The sequence below is a fragment of the Pelobates fuscus genome, chromosome 5 (genome assembly GCF_036172605.1).
Source record: "Pelobates fuscus isolate aPelFus1 chromosome 5, aPelFus1.pri, whole genome shotgun sequence".
Classification (NCBI taxonomy): domain Eukaryota; kingdom Metazoa; phylum Chordata; class Amphibia; order Anura; family Pelobatidae; genus Pelobates; species Pelobates fuscus.
Window position 1 is genome coordinate 167,299,902 of NC_086321.1, and position 20,256 is coordinate 167,320,157.

General features: G+C 37.8%; 1 protein-coding gene across 3 annotated transcripts in view; it reads right to left on the reverse strand.

Annotated features, from left to right (window-relative positions):
- MYO18B (myosin XVIIIB) overlaps nucleotides 1-20,256 on the reverse strand; it is a 560,248-nt gene that overhangs the window by 53,154 nt on the left and 486,838 nt on the right. For all 3 annotated transcript variants that reach the window (XM_063454642.1, XM_063454641.1, XM_063454640.1), the window contains exon 41: nucleotides 550-683. In XM_063454642.1, coding sequence (XP_063310712.1) covers nucleotides 550-683 — 134 coding nt within the window. The remainder of the gene's footprint in view (nucleotides 1-549; nucleotides 684-20,256) is intronic.

Consider the following 20,256-nt stretch of genomic DNA (forward strand, 5'->3'; position numbering starts at 1 on the left):
CGCGGCGGCGAACGCGAACACGCTAAGTTCGCCGGGAACTGTTCGCCGGCGGACAGTTCGGTACATCACTAAATAACACCCAGAAAGCAACCATCTGGATTGGATTTTTATTGCATGTAAGCAGAGCAAGACCTTGCAATCAAACTAAATGAAAAGTCACAAAGACAACCACTATGACTGATAGTTTGACATCCTTTAATGCCGTGAAGTCAAACACATATGTGTGTACACATAGCAAGTTGAAACCATTGCAAGAAAATGTTTGACTCTTTTGAGTTACTTATGTTGAGGGAACATGTTTGTCTATTGAAGCATCTGTCCATTGTAAAATAAACATACAATCAATTATACATTTTGATGTGGACTCAATAAACAGTAATTATAAACAGTAAATTATAGTAGACTATCTTTCAAATTGCAAAATGTAGGACAAAAAAGTGGATAGAGTTGCAGTATTTTTCTAACATGTCTATCATAGTGTATTTTTCAGTTTACTTATTAATTCAGCACAATTCATTGTATTGTTGTAGTTTGTTTTTATGTTATTACCTTTCGGTGTCACTGTCATCACTGGTATTAACCTCCTCTAATGCTGCCTGTAAATCTGCAATTCGCCGAATGGATGTCTCTAGATCAGCTTGCAATGTCTGCCTAACAGCAGTCAATTCATATACTTGTGTCTCCTGTAAAAGAATAAAAAATATGGTATAAAATATAAAAAGCGCAAAATGGAAATTTCCGGTATGTTAACACCATTGGTGCTACATGAATAGAAAGTACAACATATCGCACTGATTCAGAACAAACACAAAATATATATTTTTAAATATCTCAAAGCTATTTAAACACACTTATCACAAGTTAAAAATGGGGAGGACTTGCTCTTACCAGTTTTATATGCAAAACTGTATCAAAGTACCCATAGATTGGTAATTTAGTGTTAAAATCAGAGATAGACATGGTCACTGCATACCAACTGCTTAGAGAGACACTACAGGCACCCAGACCACTTCAGCTCCTTGAAGTGGTATGAGTGCAGTGTCACTGCCCAACTTAGTGCTGCAATGTAAATCATTGCGGTTTTAGAGAAACTGCAATGATTACATTGCAGTACTAAGACAGCCTCTTGTGGCTGTCAATCAAACAATCACTAGAGGCTCTTCCTGCTGGCTAGGCGATTTTTGGTTGCCTAACTGACACTGGACATCCTCACTCTCTGCATGAGGACATCCAGTATGAGTTAAATCCCCATAAGAAATCATTTAATCAAAGCTTTCCTATCAGGAGGGCCTAATGAGCTTGCAGCACTCGCCAGACATGCGCATTAGCCCTCCTTCGTCGGGTGACGTTGGAGGAGGCGGAGCATCGACCCACTGCTGACGGAGATCGTCACTGGAATCAGGTAAGTAATTGATGGGTTTTTAACTCTTGCAGTGCTGGGGAGAAAAACACAAATAAGGAGCGGACCAAAGGAACACAATAACGTTATCAATACACTTTTGTATTCCTAACATTATAGTGTTCCTTTAAACTTTCCAAGAATCTACTGTCTTCCTTTGTGGCCATATGCAGTGGACATTTTCCACTTATTAAAGTCCGAACAGCCCTGTACCAAATATGGCAAAACCATTCGGCTGCATACAGGACCATTTGGACAGAAAAATCTGGACATTGTTCACAGTATTTAATAATTGCCAGATTTTGCAATTCAGGTTAAAAAAAACCCAGCCCTTTCCTATTCTTCTCATTCAGTTCAGTCTGTGCCGGATCTGTGCTGACTAGCACAGAGATAAGAAGGCTGTGCTCTGGTATCAGGGTAACCCTCCTTTGGCTTTCTTCCCTGCTTAAACACAGCCTAAGAGAAAGCTATGCCTGCAAGGGAAGCAAGGATGAGGGGCAGGCTCTGTGTGAGAGCGTCAGCAAGGAGAGAAAGAGCCAGAATGATTTATTGCAGACAGGCAATCTGAGAATGGTGAGACCTGTGCTTCCCAAACAAGGGTATGCTGGAGAGATGTATCATACAGCATATGTAACACCCTTTGATAAAATAACTGATGCTCTCAGTAAGAGACAGGGCTAATAAATTACCCCCTTCCTGACCGCGGATGTACCAGGTAAGTCCAACAAAAAACGGTCATTAACGACCTCAGTACCTCAGCAGTCCCCCTGCAGTAGCTCTGACCTCTCCGGCACTCCAGAGCCATGTGATCATCATGATCACATGGCCACAACAGGAGTCTATGGAGCTGCCAGCAGGCTGACTGTCTGAGCTGTCCCCCTGACTCCTAAAATAGTAAAAAAATAAAAATAATATTAAAATAAATATATTATAAAAATAATATTAAAATAAATATATTATACATATATAATGCATATATATGATTGCATTATAAGTGTACTTTGAGATATATACACTTATAATGTAATCATATATATGCATTATATATGTATAATATATTATAAAATGCTTTCATTATTTTAGAATATATTATACATATATAGGAAATAAAAGTTTGTGTTTTATTTATTTTTATATTTGTGGTCGGGGCATCAAAGTCGTAATGAAAGCATATAAGAAGTAGGTATGTAAGGTCCCTATATGAGACATAGTAATATGAAAAAGTCGGTTGAGGTGTGCCAGAACCGACGATGCGGTTGGCCTGTAATAAAAGAGGGCAAAAAGAGTATAGCATACAAGATTATACAGCCTACAAAATAAGCATATAACCATATATTACATATACATATTACGGAAGACTTGGTGTATTTAAGAACAGGATGAAGTATGTGTCTGGAGTAACCGGAGGAACTGGAAAGTCCCAATAATATGTACCGGAATATACCTGGAGGTATTGGTGGCAGCACCAATGTGGAAGGAGTGACCTGCTTTACTTATCTGACTATGCAGTAATAACCTTAAATAAAGTCTGAATTTACTCGTCAATTAGAGTATTGCCATGTAAGGCTAGTAGGACCTGATCAGGGGAACCTTGAGCAGAAGTTAGGACGTACTCCAGGATTATTATTGGGCACCACCCGATAATGTTAGGGGAAAAGGGGTTTTGGCTAGATTTGGTACATAGTGGTTTTGTATCTTGTATTTGAGATATCTTAGTGCAGTATCGGGGAGTGACGTTCATGAAAGTAAGTTCTCTTGAACTGAGAAACCAAAGGAAGCTGAAGTAAGAGGCAGTAAGAGGCGGTATTTATGTCATGATTTGTGTGTGGTTTGAGAGGGTACCTAAGGCATAGAGGCCTGAGAAAGTGTTAGCTATTGGACTCCTGGTGCCCTGTCAGCCAGTAACGAAACTAACTAAGAGAGAATGGGAAATGTCAGGTTCAACCAAGCAGGGGGTTGTGCAGTAAATCATAGATACCTAGCATCTAAGATATGATGATGTAACGTACAAGTGTGAGATGTAAGAGCCAGATTGTGGAACCATGCATCTAAAGGAAACGCAGATTCGTATCACTGTATGTATTAATAGTAAGGGCAAGATCGTGGTCCCATGCACCTATAAAGGAAACGTATGTTCGTATCACAGTATATGTGAGTACTAAGGGCCAGATCATGGACCCATGCACCTAAAAGGAAACGTATGTTTGTATCACAGTGTGTATGAGTATTAAGGGCCAGATCGTGGACCCATGCCCCTAAAAGGATGCGTATGTTCGTATCACAGTATGTATGAGCCATGACATTTAGTGATACAGTGAGTGACCCATAAAACCAGCATGGAAAGGAGGTATAAGACAGGACAGCAGACACAAGGAATTAATACTCCCCATTTGTACCAGTACCTGATCAAATATCAAAAATAGACATACGAGCGGAAGAAAACCCCATGAGAACTGAGAAAACAAGAACAAAAGCAAACTGGCGCATGAAAATCAGCAACGTACCAGTCATAAATAACCAATAAGAATAAAAAAAACGAAAGTGAGACGCAATTGAGAATAGAACCAACACTGCGAGATAGATTCAATATGAACAAGGGCCACTAGAGGGCCTCCCCTGCTTGCCTCAGAATAACCGACAAATCAGGAACATGTGCCACAATACATTTGTGTAAATTGTTGTGAGAACAGAATTAAACAACACAAAGGGAGCATTCGTTTGAACATTACGCAAATGTCATGTAGCCAAAATTGTTACATGGAACATTCGACTGTAAAGAGACAAAAGCCCTACAACTACCAAATGGTATTAGGCATGGAATGCAGCCCCTTTGTGCATAAGAATAAACATGTCAAACGAACCTAATTACATTCTACGAAGAAGTAAGTAAAAGTATAGATCAGTGTTGCAACACATCGGTGTTGCAGTGGATATGATCTACTTGATTTTGCCAAGGCATTTGATACGGTTCCTCACAATAGGTTAGTCTTCAAACTAAAATAAATTGGTCCAGATGATTATTCTTGTTCTTGGGTAGAACATTGGCTTAAGGATAGAGTACAACGAGTTGTTATTAATGGTAAATTTTCAGGCTGGACAAAAGTGTTAAGTGGTGTCCCTCAGGGTTCTGTTTTGGGACCGCTTCTATTTAACATATTTATAAATGGTCTTGAAAAAGGCATTGAAAGCCATGTTTCAGTGTTTACAGATGACACACAATTTTGTAAAGTAATAAAATGTGAGCAGGATATTGCTTTGCTGCAGAGGGATTTGGATAGATTAGGGGACTGGCACTAAAATGGCAGATGAAATTTAACGTAGAGAAATGCAAAGTTATGCACTTCGGGGTCAAGAATGCACAAGCAACTTACACCCTAAATGGTAGTGAATTAGGGATAACCACATACGAGAAGGATTTGGGAATTGTTATAGACAACAAATTAGACAGCAATATGCAATGTCAATCTGCAGTTGCAAAGGCCAGTAAGGTTTTGTCCTGGATAAATAGAGGCATGAATTCTTGGGATGAAAATGTAATTTTGCCTCTTTATAAATCGCTGGTAAGACCACACCTTGAATATGCTGTGCAGTTTTGGGCACCTGTTATATAAAAGGATATCACGCCACTAGAAAAGTGGAGACGAGCTACAAAATTGATAAAAGGAATGGAACATATCAGCTATGAAGAAAGGCTAAAAAAATTTAATCTCTATAGTTTGGAAAAACGTCGCCTCAGAGGGGATATGATAACATTATACAAATATATTCGGGGCCAGTACAAACCATTATCTGGAAATCTATAACAGGGCTATACATAGGACACGAGGTCACACATTTAGGCTGGAAGAAAGGAGATTTCATTTAAGGCAAAGACATTTTTTTTTTTACAGTAAGAGCAATAAGGATATGGAATTCTCTGCCTGAAGAGGTGGTTTTATCAGAGGCCATACATATGTTTAAACTGCAATTGGATAAATACTTACAAAAACATAACTTACATGGATATAATTTCTAATTAGTGGGGTAACAGCTGCTTGATCCAAGGAGACATCTGGCTGCTATTTTGGGGTCAAGAAGGAATTCTTTCCTAGTTTGTTGCAATATTGGAAGCGCTTCAGACTAGGTGTTTTGCCTTCTTTTGGATCAACAGCAAAAACATATGTGAGAAAGGCTGAACTAGATGGACGCAAGTCTCTTTTCAGCTATGTAACTATGTAACTTTCTCCACCTGGCTACGGAAGCAGCAGATGCTCTATGAAAGAGTGCTCCTGCTTTCCCCATTTAAGCTCATTGATTTGGATAGGAAAGCTGTGATCACGTGTGGGCTCATGGTTCGAGCACAGAGGCTTTTCAATGAGAAGTCTCTGATTGGTGTATTCCCTGACACAGACTGAAAGTCTGTGCTGAAGATAAAGACTTTTTTTAATCGGCTGCACGTATAAAAAATGTATGCATGTTTTCTTTATATATATATATTTTTTGCTAATGGAGTGTTCCTTTAAGATTCAAGAACCTACTACACTCATCAAAATTTGTTGCTAATAACTAGACATACAATCTACAGATAGACAGACAAGCATAAAAATAGTGAGACAGACAGACAGACAGATAGAAGATAGATAGATAGATAGATAGATAGATAGATGGATAGATAGATAGATAGATTAGGTAGATAGATAGATAGATAGATAGATAGATAGATGAAAGAGTTAAACCAAGGCAGTATCTATTTCTAGATCAATGTTTTCATTACTAAATGCCCTCTAGAAAACGTGTCTTCTCTTTTATTACTATGCACCACAGACAAGAGGATGCCAGCAGGCTCATTAGCCGCAAATACATTCATCTTCAGAGACATAAAATTCATTAATATTAGAATGTAGGTATTGTTTTTTCATAGACAACACGTCAGTTCTAATAAAGCCAAAATCTGAGCAATATTAAAGTACCGGTAAGTAAAAAGGTCAGTTTTATGCAGTGAGCCAAATAATGAAGTTTCTTTATTTTAGATGCTAAACTCAATCAATACTTATAGCATACAGTACACACAGCTGTGTTTAGTCCACTGGGATAGGCAACATTAAGTAATTATTCATAAAACTCTGAATTATAGTGAACTGACAACTAGCAAAATGTAGTCTGAAAGAGCTGAATAGTGCAAACAGGAGAGTAGGGAAGGTGGTTTTCAACTCAACTATTTTGGTCTAAATCTTGCAATTTATTTAGTATTCAGTGAATAAATCCTGTTTTGTAAAATCTATTAAACAACCATGTAATTTTTATTTAAACAAAAAGCATTGCAGTGGACAATAAATTACATTATAAGGATATACCGTATATTTTTATTTTTCACAGAAATATATTAGCTGTAGTTTAAAAGGTACAAATCAACATCTAAACTGTCATTCAAAATGATGCAGGTGCATTGTAGGTCAAACAAGTACGGTGTGAATATTCTTTACTTCATTTCTGGATTCCAAAAATGACAATTTATAACAATAGCTGTATTTGCATAGTTGCTTTGCACTTCTTTTTCTTAAACAAAAAGCAATAATCTTCTGGAAACATAGTGAACAACATAAATTGGAGTAAGAGCAGTTGGTGAAGCTCGAAAGGCACAGCTCTCACTTAATTTACTTATTTACTTTCCTACCGCTCTCGCCGGAACTAAGGGCACTGTGTTACAAAATCCAATCTTGCCATCTTCAGTAACCCGAAAGTGGAGATATGTGACAAAGCAGAGTGAGTTATATTTTAGCATAACAAACAATGTATTAAAGCTACCATCCACAAGATAAGCGGAATACACTTTTTCCTATGTTTTGTTATAGAATTAATTGGGCGGTTTAATATACTATGCCCATAATATACAAGAACTGGGTCCTCTAAAGGAATTGTATTTGCCCCCTTCATAATGAAGCAGTTTTCCTTATTTTTTTTTTGCAGAATATTTTCCTTAGTCTATGCACATGGACAAGACAAGGTCAATTCACCAACTCTATGGTTAGATATTACCTTACTTCCTATTCACAGTCAGGAACCATTAAGCTTTAAGGTATGCATAAATCAATGTCTATATTGCCTTTCTGAAATCCAGAAGAGAGTGTCACTGACACTGTATGGAACCTGTAGAAATACATATTTGATGCCCATGAAGGACATTCAACTTCAGAAAGTAAAGGTTCGAACTTAAAGTCTACTGTATGGCTTATTTTATGATCTTCAAGGACACTTTACAGATCATATCACCAAAGTAGTATTTGTGTTTTACTCTCTGGCCTACAAATATGTATTTATAAATTCCATGAAAGCAGTAGTAAAGTGAGGAATCAGTGAAAATACATCTCAGGAAGATAGGGAACAAGGTCAGTCAACAATATACGAGCAGACTGCAAGAAAGCAAGAGATGAAGGTCAAAAATGTACAAGTAAAGGTTCAATGCTCTCACTAGGCTTTCTACACTTAATAACCCCTTCATTGCAGATGCTTTTTCGCATGTGCTCTGAAACCATTTGTACATTCAAAGTCATGAAAAAAAGCAAAAATGTAAGATTGCAAAAGAAAAATTATTTTAACACTTTTTTGTTGTTGTTCCTGAAGTTAGCTATAGAATTGCATTTTTGGTGACTGAAGTGTTATAAAAGGCCCACTTAAAGGACCACTATAGGCACCCAGTCCACTTCAGCTTAATGAAGTGGTCTGGGTGCCTGGTCCAGCAAGGTTAAACCCTTATTGTTTTTTATAAACATAGCAGTTTCAGAGAAACTGCTATGTTTATACTGAGGGTTAATCCAGCCTTTAGAGCCTCTAGTGGCTGTCTCATTGACAGCCGCTAGAGGCGCTTGCGTGCTTCTCACTGTGAAAATCACAGTGAGAAGACACCAGCGTCCATAGGAAAGCATTGAGAATGCTTTCCTATGAGACCGGCTGAATGCGCACGCGGCTCCTGCCGCGCATGCGCATTCAGCCGATGACGTCGCTAGGAAGGAGGAGAGGAGGAGAAAAGCTCCCCGCCCGGCGCTGGAGAAAGGTAAGATTTTAACCCCTTCCTCTCTCCTCACGGCACTATACTGCCAGGAAAACTAGTATGTTTTCCTGGCACTATAGTGGTCCTTTAATCTCAGTGAAGTGGTCTGGGTGCAGTGGCCCTGTCTAGTGGCGGAACTACCGCGGTCGCAGAGTCGTCACTCCAGGGGGCCCGGCTGCCCTGTTGATCCCTGCGAATGTATATTCTAACCGTGACATAGTTGTGTTTCTAAGGCAAAGCAGGCTCTAGATGCTCCGATAATTATAGGCTATAGGGATCTTTAAAAATGTACTGCTTTGCGGCTACACCAATCACGTCACTGCAGTCTCCAAGACTCCGCCTCAGTGTAATCTGCAAACTCTGAGGCACTCTCTTAGGCCAATGTCTCCCAGGCACTCCACGCTGAGTCCTCAGAGGACATGACAGCGCCACGCTCACACCACAGGTGAGGGTAGGTGTATGGGAATTTTAGCAGGATTGAATGCCTGTGTGGTAATGACTCACAGTTGAGTGACTACTAGGTTATTGTCAGACATATCTGATAAAGGGTGAGTGAACACTTGGGAGTGACTCTCGCTCCACTCAAGTTGGATTAGTGGCCATGAAGTAAAGACTCACTGGTCTGAATGATGAGTGACTTTCTGTTAATGACTCCCATTGCCTCAGCTGGAAGGGAAGCCTTCACCGCCTTCACTCATTTATTACTGATGGTCATTGAGGGTTTTTACTGTATAGTATTTCATACTGCAGTAATGGAGTGAGCAAGGGGTTAATGGAACTCTCTATAGCTGATGAGTACCTGGGCTGTGTCTTTTTACTTAGGCTACCCTGCTTGGCTGTCTGCTCTGCTTGAGAAACCTCTAAAGTGACCATAGCTAGAGACACTGCCATGACAGCTAACCTTTTGGCACTATGCCTGCTGTGGACATTGGTGGAACCACCATGATGATCAGAGCAGCCCCTCTAGACACAAAAGCAGGGAGACTGGCCTCAAATAAAAAACAAAACAAAAAAAACACCACAGAAATAAAATAAATGTATGAGGGAATGTGTGTATGTTTAAGTGTGTCAGTATAAGTGTGTCTGTCAGTGAGTGTTAGATTAGTAAGTCTGTGTTTGTCAATGTGTGTTAGTGAGTGTATGTATGTATATCTTAGAGTGTGTCTCTGTCAGTGAGAATGTGTGTTAAACAGTATGTGTGCCAATGAGTGTGTGTGTATCACTGAGAGCATGTATCTGTAAGTTAAAGTGTGTGTTGGGTAAATAATGTGTGCATGCTAATAACTGCATGTCTTGTCAGTGAGAGTAGGCCAGTGTATGCGTATCAGTAAAAGTGTAAGCGGGAACCTTCTCGGATTCTTGCATCGGGGCCCTGTGGTTCCTAGTTACACCCCTGTGATATAAAACTTTGCATTTATTTTTGAAATTGAAATGTTTACAGGGCAGTTTTAAATCCACCTCTAGTGGCTGTCTTCCTGACAGCCACTAGAAGCGCTCCTATTACATTGACCAAGTAAAAGTTGATAACGTGACATAGCAGCTCAAGCACTGAATACGGACCATGCTATGAGGAGCAATGGAGTGGATCATCTCCAGAGGAGGCCATACCTCCTTGATGATGTTGTTGGCGGTGGATAGATAAGCAGTGCCAAGGGAAGGTCATAACTGATAAAAGTAAAACCATATTTTATGCATTTTTATTGCATACGGAGGGAGGACTTATATATAACTAAGGTAAGGGGCATTATTACTTTAGTGTCCCTTAAGATAATACAGAAGAACTACAAAAGCAACATGCCAAATATATTCAGTGCAAACTGTGTGCAAAGACAACTTCTATGTTCATATATAGTATGGGGATGCTGAATATAACTATTGTTCTTCTTATAAACATATTTATAAAAGCTGAGCTGGAGATTAAATCACAAATCTAAACTCAAAAGGGAGGCATCAGATTAATACTTTGATAAAACAACAACCCTTCCACGTGTCCTATCGTTAGAGGGTGTGTGGAACATGTCCTTATTCCCGAAGACAGGAGAACTGATTCCTGAGCAGTTGTTGCCTAACAGAATTACACATGAACATATTAATTGCTTGACAGAACTTCAAAAATAAAGTTGCTTTGTTGCTGTACGCAGTATAAAATCAGCCAAAACATGTAGCAGACAACCTTGGCTACATAAGAATAAGATATTTCAAAATAGCCCACAGTCGCATGGACCAAATTTCAAACACAAAAATCATTCTGATTATTCGTGACATAGAAATAATGTTTTATAACTCTTGAAAAACTCCTGAAGTCAATGAAAAAAGTAATGTTTAACTCTTCATATTAGAAAGACTTGGTACCCCGATAAAATGATCTGAGGGAGGGTACAACTAGTAAAAGCGGTTGTCACCTTTTACATAAGATTGAGCATCACATATAGACAAAAAAAAGTAGCAAGTGATAATTTAATGCTATTTCATATTATAATAAATACATGTATAACTTACTAGACACTGGGAGTGATATGAAAGTGTGAGCCACATGAGGCAAACTATGAAAACAACCTACAATTGATAGTATAGTGAGTCCGGTGCTCTCCAAATCCTTGTAAAATCGCCCACATTGAGCTGATCTTAATCCAGTGGTGTATTTTGGTTTTGTGCTGCCCTAGGCATGACTAAATCTGGGCACCCCCCTAAACTAAATTTGCCGAAATCCACCCCTTCCTGATAAAGAACACACCTCTTCCTCTTAAGACTCCACCTTTCCCTACTCCTTTTAAAGGGATAATATAGTGGTCTCCCTCCCCCGCCCCCACTTGGCACTATAGGGGTTAAAACTCCTTCAGTCACTTACTTGAATCAAGCGCCAATGTCCCTCAGCGCTGGGTCAGGCTCCTCCTCCGTGCTTACATTAGGCTTCGCCATAGGAAAGCATTGTATCAATTCTTTCCTATGGGAATTTAGTACAGCACAGCATGAGGATGTCCAGCATCAGTTAGGCGACTTTTGGTTGCCTAACCACCCGGAAGGAGTTAACCCCTCAAGGGGTTAACTCCTTGAGGGGTTAACTGCGCAGAGAAACTGCAATGATTAAACTTGCAGGGTTAAGGGGAGTGGGACACGGCACCCAAACCACTTCAGTGGACTGAAGTGGTCTGGGTGCCTATAGTGTCCCCTTAAGCACACACTCTGACAGGCACACACACATTAACTGTCAGACACACACTGGCAGATACACACTGTCAGTCACACACACACTCAATGACAAACACATAGATGTCTCTGACAGACACAGACTCACTGATCTGACACACATTCCTTCATTAACAGACACACACACGCACACTGACAGACACACAAACACTAACACACTCATTGAAAGACACACACTGACAGTCACACACAAACTCAATGACAAACAGGCTCTCACTGATTTGAGAGACACACACAAACACACACACACACACACCCACATTCACACACACACACACACACTCATACACTCACACTCAAATACACTCATACATTCACATGCACATACATTCACAGACACACTTATAAACACACATACACTAAGACACACACACACTAATTATTAATATTATTATAATACTTTAAAAATTTTCACCCAGCCCTCCTACCTGTCGTTAGGGGTCCAGTGGGGCTGCTATGAGAGCTGTGCGTGTGGCTGTGTTAGAATCAAAGGTGGCGAGAGAGCTGTGATCTCCCTGCTCTGCTCCCTCATGCCTTGCAGCCCATCTACTGATGCTGTGATCCGGAGTCATATTCCGGCTCCCGCAGCATCAGCAAATGGCGCGCGAGGGAGCAGAGCAGGGAGATTACAGCTCCCTTTGCCGCCTTTGAATCTAACACAGCTGCACGCCAGAGGGTCCATAAGGTGGCCAGCAGGCGACCTTATGGACACCTCCATAACAGGGGAAACATCAGGGATGCCCGAGTGGGCGTTTGGGGGCGGCATTTTTTGCCGCCCCCTGGTTAGTGCCGCCCAAGGCAAATGCCTAGTTTGCCATGGGCTAAATACAGCACTGTCTCAATCTATAACTGGAATGTGCTAGGGATAAATCTTCCCAGCTCAAAAGATAGGCAGATATTAACTTACACGTAGCAACTCATGTGTACTGCTCTTAGAATACAGACCATTAAAAGGACACTATGCACTATAAGTCTTTAATACATTTCAATATAGTGGTGAACAGATTCTGACACTTTTCTGAGAAATGGCAATGTAAATCTGTCCAGAAGTACTCTTCCAGAGGCTGTCAGACACTCTTCTAGTGGATTGTTAGACTGCAGCAATTGCCGTTCATGTGCTGTAGTTCCATACTACTCTGTTTGGACCAGAGATCAAAACCTACTAAGGGATACTTTTATATAATTAATATATAATATAATATAAATATATATATATATATATATATATATATATATATATATATATATATATATATATATATATATATATATATAAATTTGAATAGATGTGAACTAATAGATGAATCTGAATCAGTCCCAAAATGAAAATAGCAGGGTTACTAGCTGCAGCCCCAGAATTATAAATGATGCTGGTCTTAAATCATTCAACTATTGTTGATGTACATTTACCTTCACGTTCTAAATTATAAGAATATGTTTTTCTGTGTTCATCAAGGTTCTTCAAGGACCAACTCTGGTAATCAATAATGGATCTTTAAATTGAACTTGTAATGCTCACACTGACTGCCCAACATAATTAAAAGAATTGTCCCCTGAATACTGTAGGTTGCATTCGAATGTGGGAGTTCTTGGCTCTAACCTTGACTAGAGTAGGTGGGAGCTTTAACCGGGGCTTTATGGAGGGCTTAATAATTTGTAATGAGCAAAAAATCACATTTTGATTTAAGGTTGTCTTTTCTTTTTATGGAACTGACAAACTAGGATGACTAATTGGATTGTATTTGTAGTTAAGGCCTGAGTTTATTTATAAATACTGCTCCCCACTCAATACAATAGGGAAATAGATCAGCAGGTTTGTTAACAACATGCTGAATTGTGAATTTTCTAAGCTGTCAGGGATGTGTTCAGCACAATTACAGCTGAGTTGTACTTGATTTGTCCCAGATTACAGCTACCTACTTTGATAACTAAAACTCAGAGATTTGTAAGCATAACCCTAACAGCAACACTATTTTGATTGCTCACAATAACCCCAACCACCTTTTTTTTCTACATAGGCAGCATACAAATATAAATTAGCTCTGAGTTATGTAGATAATTTTACTCTAAAAACATCCAAACTTATAATAATCACAAATCATACAAAAAGTGTGCAAATGTTCATATTTGGGCCAATACTAAATGTAAATAAGTCAAATAGTTACTTTATAGACCATTTTGTTTCTTGAAAAAAATTGGAAATGTCAAAGATTCTACAATTTAAAAATCCTTCTCAAGATTAACTCGTGAGTGTGATGTGTGGCCCTTTGCAAGCAGTCTTACTAAATACTATATATGCAGCAAAATGTACCCTGCACATTTAACATGATTAAAGCTGCCAGCTGTAAAATTGCCATCTCGATGGTGACAGGGTGAGAGATGATTTGCGGTGCATACAGCGACAGCCCTGGGTGACGCAGCCAGCAGACTGTCAGAGTAAATAATGCAAACACTGCTACTGTGGGGGGAAGAGGCCCGAAGGGAATAGCAAGCAAATTCATAAACACATGCAAAATCTATCTATCTATCTATCTGTCTATCTATCTGTCTATCTATCTATCTGTATGTCTGTCTGTCTGGCCATACAGTTCTACTGCCTTTACTGTATACATAATATAAATTTTTATCTCTTCATGCTGTCTACCTGTAAATGCACAAAAAACAGTAGTATTTAGCCTTTTTACTACCAAGCAGTTTACAGAAAAATCCCCTCCAGATTCCAAGTATTTTTAAATAATTAAATGTATTTTTGTTTCAATATGCCTAAATAGTGCATTATTTAATGGAAACAAAAACAAACATTTTGTCTCGACAGAAAAACTTGTAAAAAAAAAAATGATGTATCATTTAATTAGTTTACCCACAGGAAAACAGAGTTGTGAATAATTTACATTTCTCAATATGTAAAATAGACTTTGTTCCTAACATAGTCTATAATCTTCTCACCTATAATAATATGCAATATGCACTCATTCCTATGAGTGAGTGTGTGTGTGTGTGTGTGTATGTATATATATATATTACCCTATGTATATTGTATATATTGCCACATTACCATGACATTACCCATACCAAATCACCCTCACATTGCTGCCATGTTGCTACTTTGGACACACACATACACACACATATTTGCACTTGATACATGCACATACAGTATCTCACAAAAGTGAGTACACCCCTCACATTTTTGGAAATATTTTATTTTATCTTTTCATGTTACAACACTAAATAAATTAAACTCTGCTACAATGTAAAATAGTAAGTGTACAGCATGTATTACCGTGTAAATTTCATCCTTTTAGATTGACAGACTACAAAGTGGGTAAAAAGTCTATTTGAGTGCTCTCACCATTTTTTAATTTTATTGTTCACTTAGCAGAGCCGAGGCTTGAAAGGTAGCACCGGTTCTGCTATCAGCAAGATCATGGCAGACAAAATTAATTTGCAATGAACTAACTTTATTTGCAATGGTTGCCCTACTGTATACACAATTGTGTGGCATGAGTGTATATCATGTATATACGAGTGCCACATTGAAGGGGTTAAGTGCCATTTAGGGAAATCCTATATCTAATGCCTTAATGTAAATCAAATATCATCTTTATTAAAAAAAATAATAAAAAATAATAAAAAAGAGGTTGTGGTTTAACTCAGTTACACATCAAATTATCTTTCCTTATTTATAGTGTAGATTGGATTAGCCATATTAGTCCAGTAACCAAGATGCCAAAATCCTTATTTATATATACTGTATACATTTCTGGGCTTGTAAATTAATTTTTTCATGACAACTTCATACTAGCCATAACATTATTCTATCATTGCATTGTTACAGCTTACTGAAGGTACTTATTTATGTGTACCTCCTACAGGAAATTTGATGGCATTACGTGGTTCCCTTTCAGGTTACCTGCATTTATTATTATATGTTAAAGAGATTGACATTGAATGGGTCTCTTATGTGCTATGTCCTCTAGAATTGACTATTAGTTATGTTGCAACATTCGGTAATACCTGACATTCCATCACTGAAAGCACACGCCAAGTCTAACCCATATTTTAGCATAGCATGTAGTCCTGACTCTTTGCACCCTAATCCACACTGGATATACATGGGTCACTTTGAAAAGGTGCCAATGCCAATTTAGCTGGAACAAAATCCTCCTCCTCTCCCATAGGCAAAGGAGAAAAATGATATCTGAAAATGAATTTTATAAGATGACATCTCTAACTTGGACACAGTCTAAAATAACTACATGGTCAGGAATCCATACAACGTAAATCAGTTAAACCTCTGGACAGAACTATGTTATGGAAACCTTACTGTTGCTTGTTGGAAACCAAGTCACTCGTTTAATAAGGAGAAAATGGATTATGTACAGGTTCATGATACTTTATTTTGTATGTAAAGGTGTACACAGAAATCTATACACTAGCAACAGAAACTATACACTAGCAACAGGAAAACAGTAATTATTTATGAGAGTCTAGCTAAGCTGAACAATACTAGCAAAATTCACTGTAGTTTTTCTAAAGTAAAGTTGTATGCTCAATTAACATGTAGTCAAACAATTAACAATGTGTATCACTGATAAATTTCACATACACAGTCATTGGTTTGACATCCCATAATTGCCTATTATATATTATATCTTATTATTTAGGCCATGGTTTTATTGTAGTGGGAATGTTTTTCCTCTGTTACGTTTGAAAATGGGGAAGAACTGCAAGACTGGCTATTCTATTCGGCAGGTGCTTGAACTGCATTCACCAGAAGAGGGAGGTACGTGGTTGTCAGGTATATCAAATTAACTATGTGCCAATGGTTCTACTAATATGCAAGTGCACACTGGTTAAAAACCAATGTACTAGACTTTTGTTGAAGGATATAGATGTGGACAGGGACAGACATGATGAAACATTATTTTCTGATAAAATACCAAAAGACAAAAATTAACTGGAAAGGGGAAATATTCAGATAAATATGTAATGTAAGTGAAATACATATCCAGAAAATCTGGAGCAGACAGTAAAAAACAGAACCCCAAAAATATGTAGACATACAACACTCAAACAATTATTAAAGTATACATCCATGAAGCCTAAAAATGATTAGGAAAGGATTGATCTTTGTTTTGTGTTAAATAATACATACACTGTTATTGTTTACAGCCGCTCTTAGTATGGATAATACTATTCATCCTAGTATGTACAGATGGATGTACAGTGTGTGCTCATTTTTATTTTTTCCATAGTCCATATGATAGAAAATAGCTGGAAGCAAACTCAACAATTCATACCAATGCTATTGCACTTGGAAAATGTTTCTGGAAAAGTCTTTTATTTTTTGTGTATATATATGTGTGTGTATATTTATTCATTCCCCCCCCAAAGAATCTGGTGGCAATATATATTACATTATTTATAATTTGCATGCTATTCATTAGACTAAGTTATAAGGAAAGAAAAATAAATCGTATAAATGGAATAGCCTTCCAGCTGAAGTGGTAGAGGTTAACACAGTAAAGGAGTTTAAGCATGCGTGGGATAGGCATAAGGCTAACCTAACTATAAGATAAGGCCAGAGACTAATGAAAATATTTAGAAAACTGGGCAGACTAGATGGGCAGAATGGTTCTTATCTGCCGTCACATTCTATGTTTCTATAAATGGTAATTATATCTCCAAATGTCATCATAGGAACTGAGAAGTCACTGACCCCATTCAAATATTATATGCACAGTAGTAAATATGATGTTGCTAAACAAAAAAAAAGAATAACCTCTATTTAAACCCTTCCTCATAGATGGCTTCAAGCAACTGAACATCAAACAGTGTACAGTATTAGAAATATGTACCAAAGACATATACACAGATCTGATACATTAAAACTTCAATGGGATATCTAGAAAACTGAGGGGAAAAAAGGCATCGTGTATGATTACCACACACCCCATAGAGATGGTATTATAAGGTACCTGTTGTAAAAAATCACGCAGCTCTGCTGAATATTGTACACATTACTGAACTTTTTATGTATTTTTTACTTTTATACTTTCACTTTTTGATTTGTATGTAATGTACTATATGTTCATTACTTGTTTGATTTAAAAATTATATTGTCATGTTTCATAAAAATGTATCATTAAAAACTATTTGAAAAGACATACACACAGAAAGACTTTAAGAGACTAAACACACTATTTAGTAGAAATTCCTCAGTCCAGATGCTAGTTTGTTTAGTGAATCAACAAAAGTTTTATTTACTTTTAAGATCTGCGCTCTCCTATTTTGTCTATATCATTGTTTAGTGAATATTCATTACCAAAAGTGAAGAAATGATAGATAAAAAGATCATGGCACAATACATGTATTGCTCAGAAAATTAATAAAAGAAACATAGAAACATAGAAATATAGAAACATAGAAATATAGAATGTGACGGCAGATAAGAACCATTCGGCCAATCTAGTCTGCCCAGTTTTCGAAATACTTTCATTAGTCCCTGGCCTTATCTTATAGTTAGGATAGCCTTATGCCTATCCCACGCATGCTTAAACTCCTTTACTGTGTTAACCCCTACCACTTCAGCTGGAAGGCTATTCCATGCATCCACTACCCTCTCAGTAAAGTAATACTTTCCTAATATTATTTTTAAACCTTTGTCCCTCTAATTTAAGACTATGTCATCTTGTTATGGTAGATTTTTTTTCTTTTAAATATAGTCTCCTCCTTTACTGTGTTGATTCCCTTTATGTATTTAAATGTTTCTATCATACCCCCCCTGTCTCGTCTTTCCTCCAAGCGATACATGTTAAGATCCTTTAACCTTTCCTGGTAAGTTTTATCCTGCAATCCATGAACCAGTTTAGTAGCCCTTCTTTGAACTCTCTCTAAGGTATCAATATCCTTCTGAAGATATGGTCTCCAGTACTGTGTACAGTACTCCAAGTGAGGTCTCACCAGTGTTCTGTACAATGGCATAAGCACTTCCCTCGTTCTACTGCTAATACCTCTCCCTATACAACCAAGCATTCTGCTAGCATTTCCTGCTGCTCTATTACATTGTCTTCCTACCTTTAAGTCATCAGAAATAATCACCCCTAAATCCCTTTCCTCAGATGTTGAGGTTAGGACTCTATCAAATATTCTGTACTCTGCCCTTGGGTTTTTACATCCAAGATGCATTATCTTGCACTTATCCACATTAAATGTCAGTTGCCACAACTCTGACCATTTTTCTAGTTTACCTAAATCATTTGCCATTTGGCTTATCCCTCCTGGAACATCAACCCTGTTACATATCTTAGTATCATCCGTAAAAAGACACAACTTACCATCAAGACCTTCTGCAATATCACTAATAAAAATATTAAAGAGAATGGGTCCAAGTACAGATCCCTGAGGTACCCCACTGGTGACAAGCCCAAGCTTCGAATATACTCCATTGACTACAACCCTCTGTTGCCTGTCACTCAGCCACTGCCTTACCCATTCAACAATATTGGAATCCAAACTCAAATATTGCAGTTTATTGATAAGCCTTCTATGTGCAACAGTGTCAAAAGCCTTACTGAAATCTAGGTAAGCAATGTCTACTGCACCACCCTGATCTATAATTTTAGTTACCCAATCAAAAAAATCAATAAGATTAGTTTGGCATGATCTCCCTGAAGTAAACCCATGTTGTCTCTGATCTTGAAATCCATGTGTTTTTAGATGTTCAACAATCCTATCCTTTAACATGGTTTCCATCACTTTCCCCAATACTGAAGTAAGGCTTACTGGCCTGTAGTTGCCCGACTCCTCCCTATTACCTTTCTTGTGAATGGGCACAACATTCGCTAACTTCCAATCTTCTGGGACTACTCCTGTTAACAATGATTGGTTAAATAAATCTGTTAATGGTTTTGCTAGTACACCACTAAGCTCTTTTAATAGCTTTGGGTGTATTCCATCAGGTCCCATTGACTTATTTGTCTTTACTTTTGACAACTGAAATAGAACCTCTTCCTCTGTAAACTCACGTGTAATAAATGACTAATTTATCCTTTTTCTTAACTGAGGTCCCTCTCCTTCATTTTCATCTGTAAATACCGAACAAAAATATTCATTGAGGCAGTCAGCTAGACCTTTATCCTCATCTACATACCTTCCTTCTTTTGTTTTTAATCTAACTAATCCTTGTTTTACTTTTCTTTTCTCATTTATGTATCTAAAAGTTTTGTCCCCCTTTTTTACTGACTGTGCTATTTTCTCTTCTGTGTGTGATTTGGAAGCTCTTATAGCTTGCTTAGCCTCTTTCTGCCTAATCTTATAGGTCATTCTGTCTTCTTATAATTACTAAATGCTAACTTTTAGTTTTTTACTATTTTGGCCACATCTGCGGAGTACCACAGTGGTTTCTTGAATTTTTTGCTTTTACTGACAAGCCTAATGCAATTTTCTGTTGCCTTCCGTAGTGCAACTTTTAAATAATCCCATTTCTCTTGGACTCCATTTAAATTGCTCCAGTCTGATAATGACTCCTTTACACATATTCTAATTTTAGAAAAGTCTGTTTTTCTAAAGTCTAAAACTTTTGTTTTTGTGTGGTGTGACTCAGTCACTGTTCTTATAT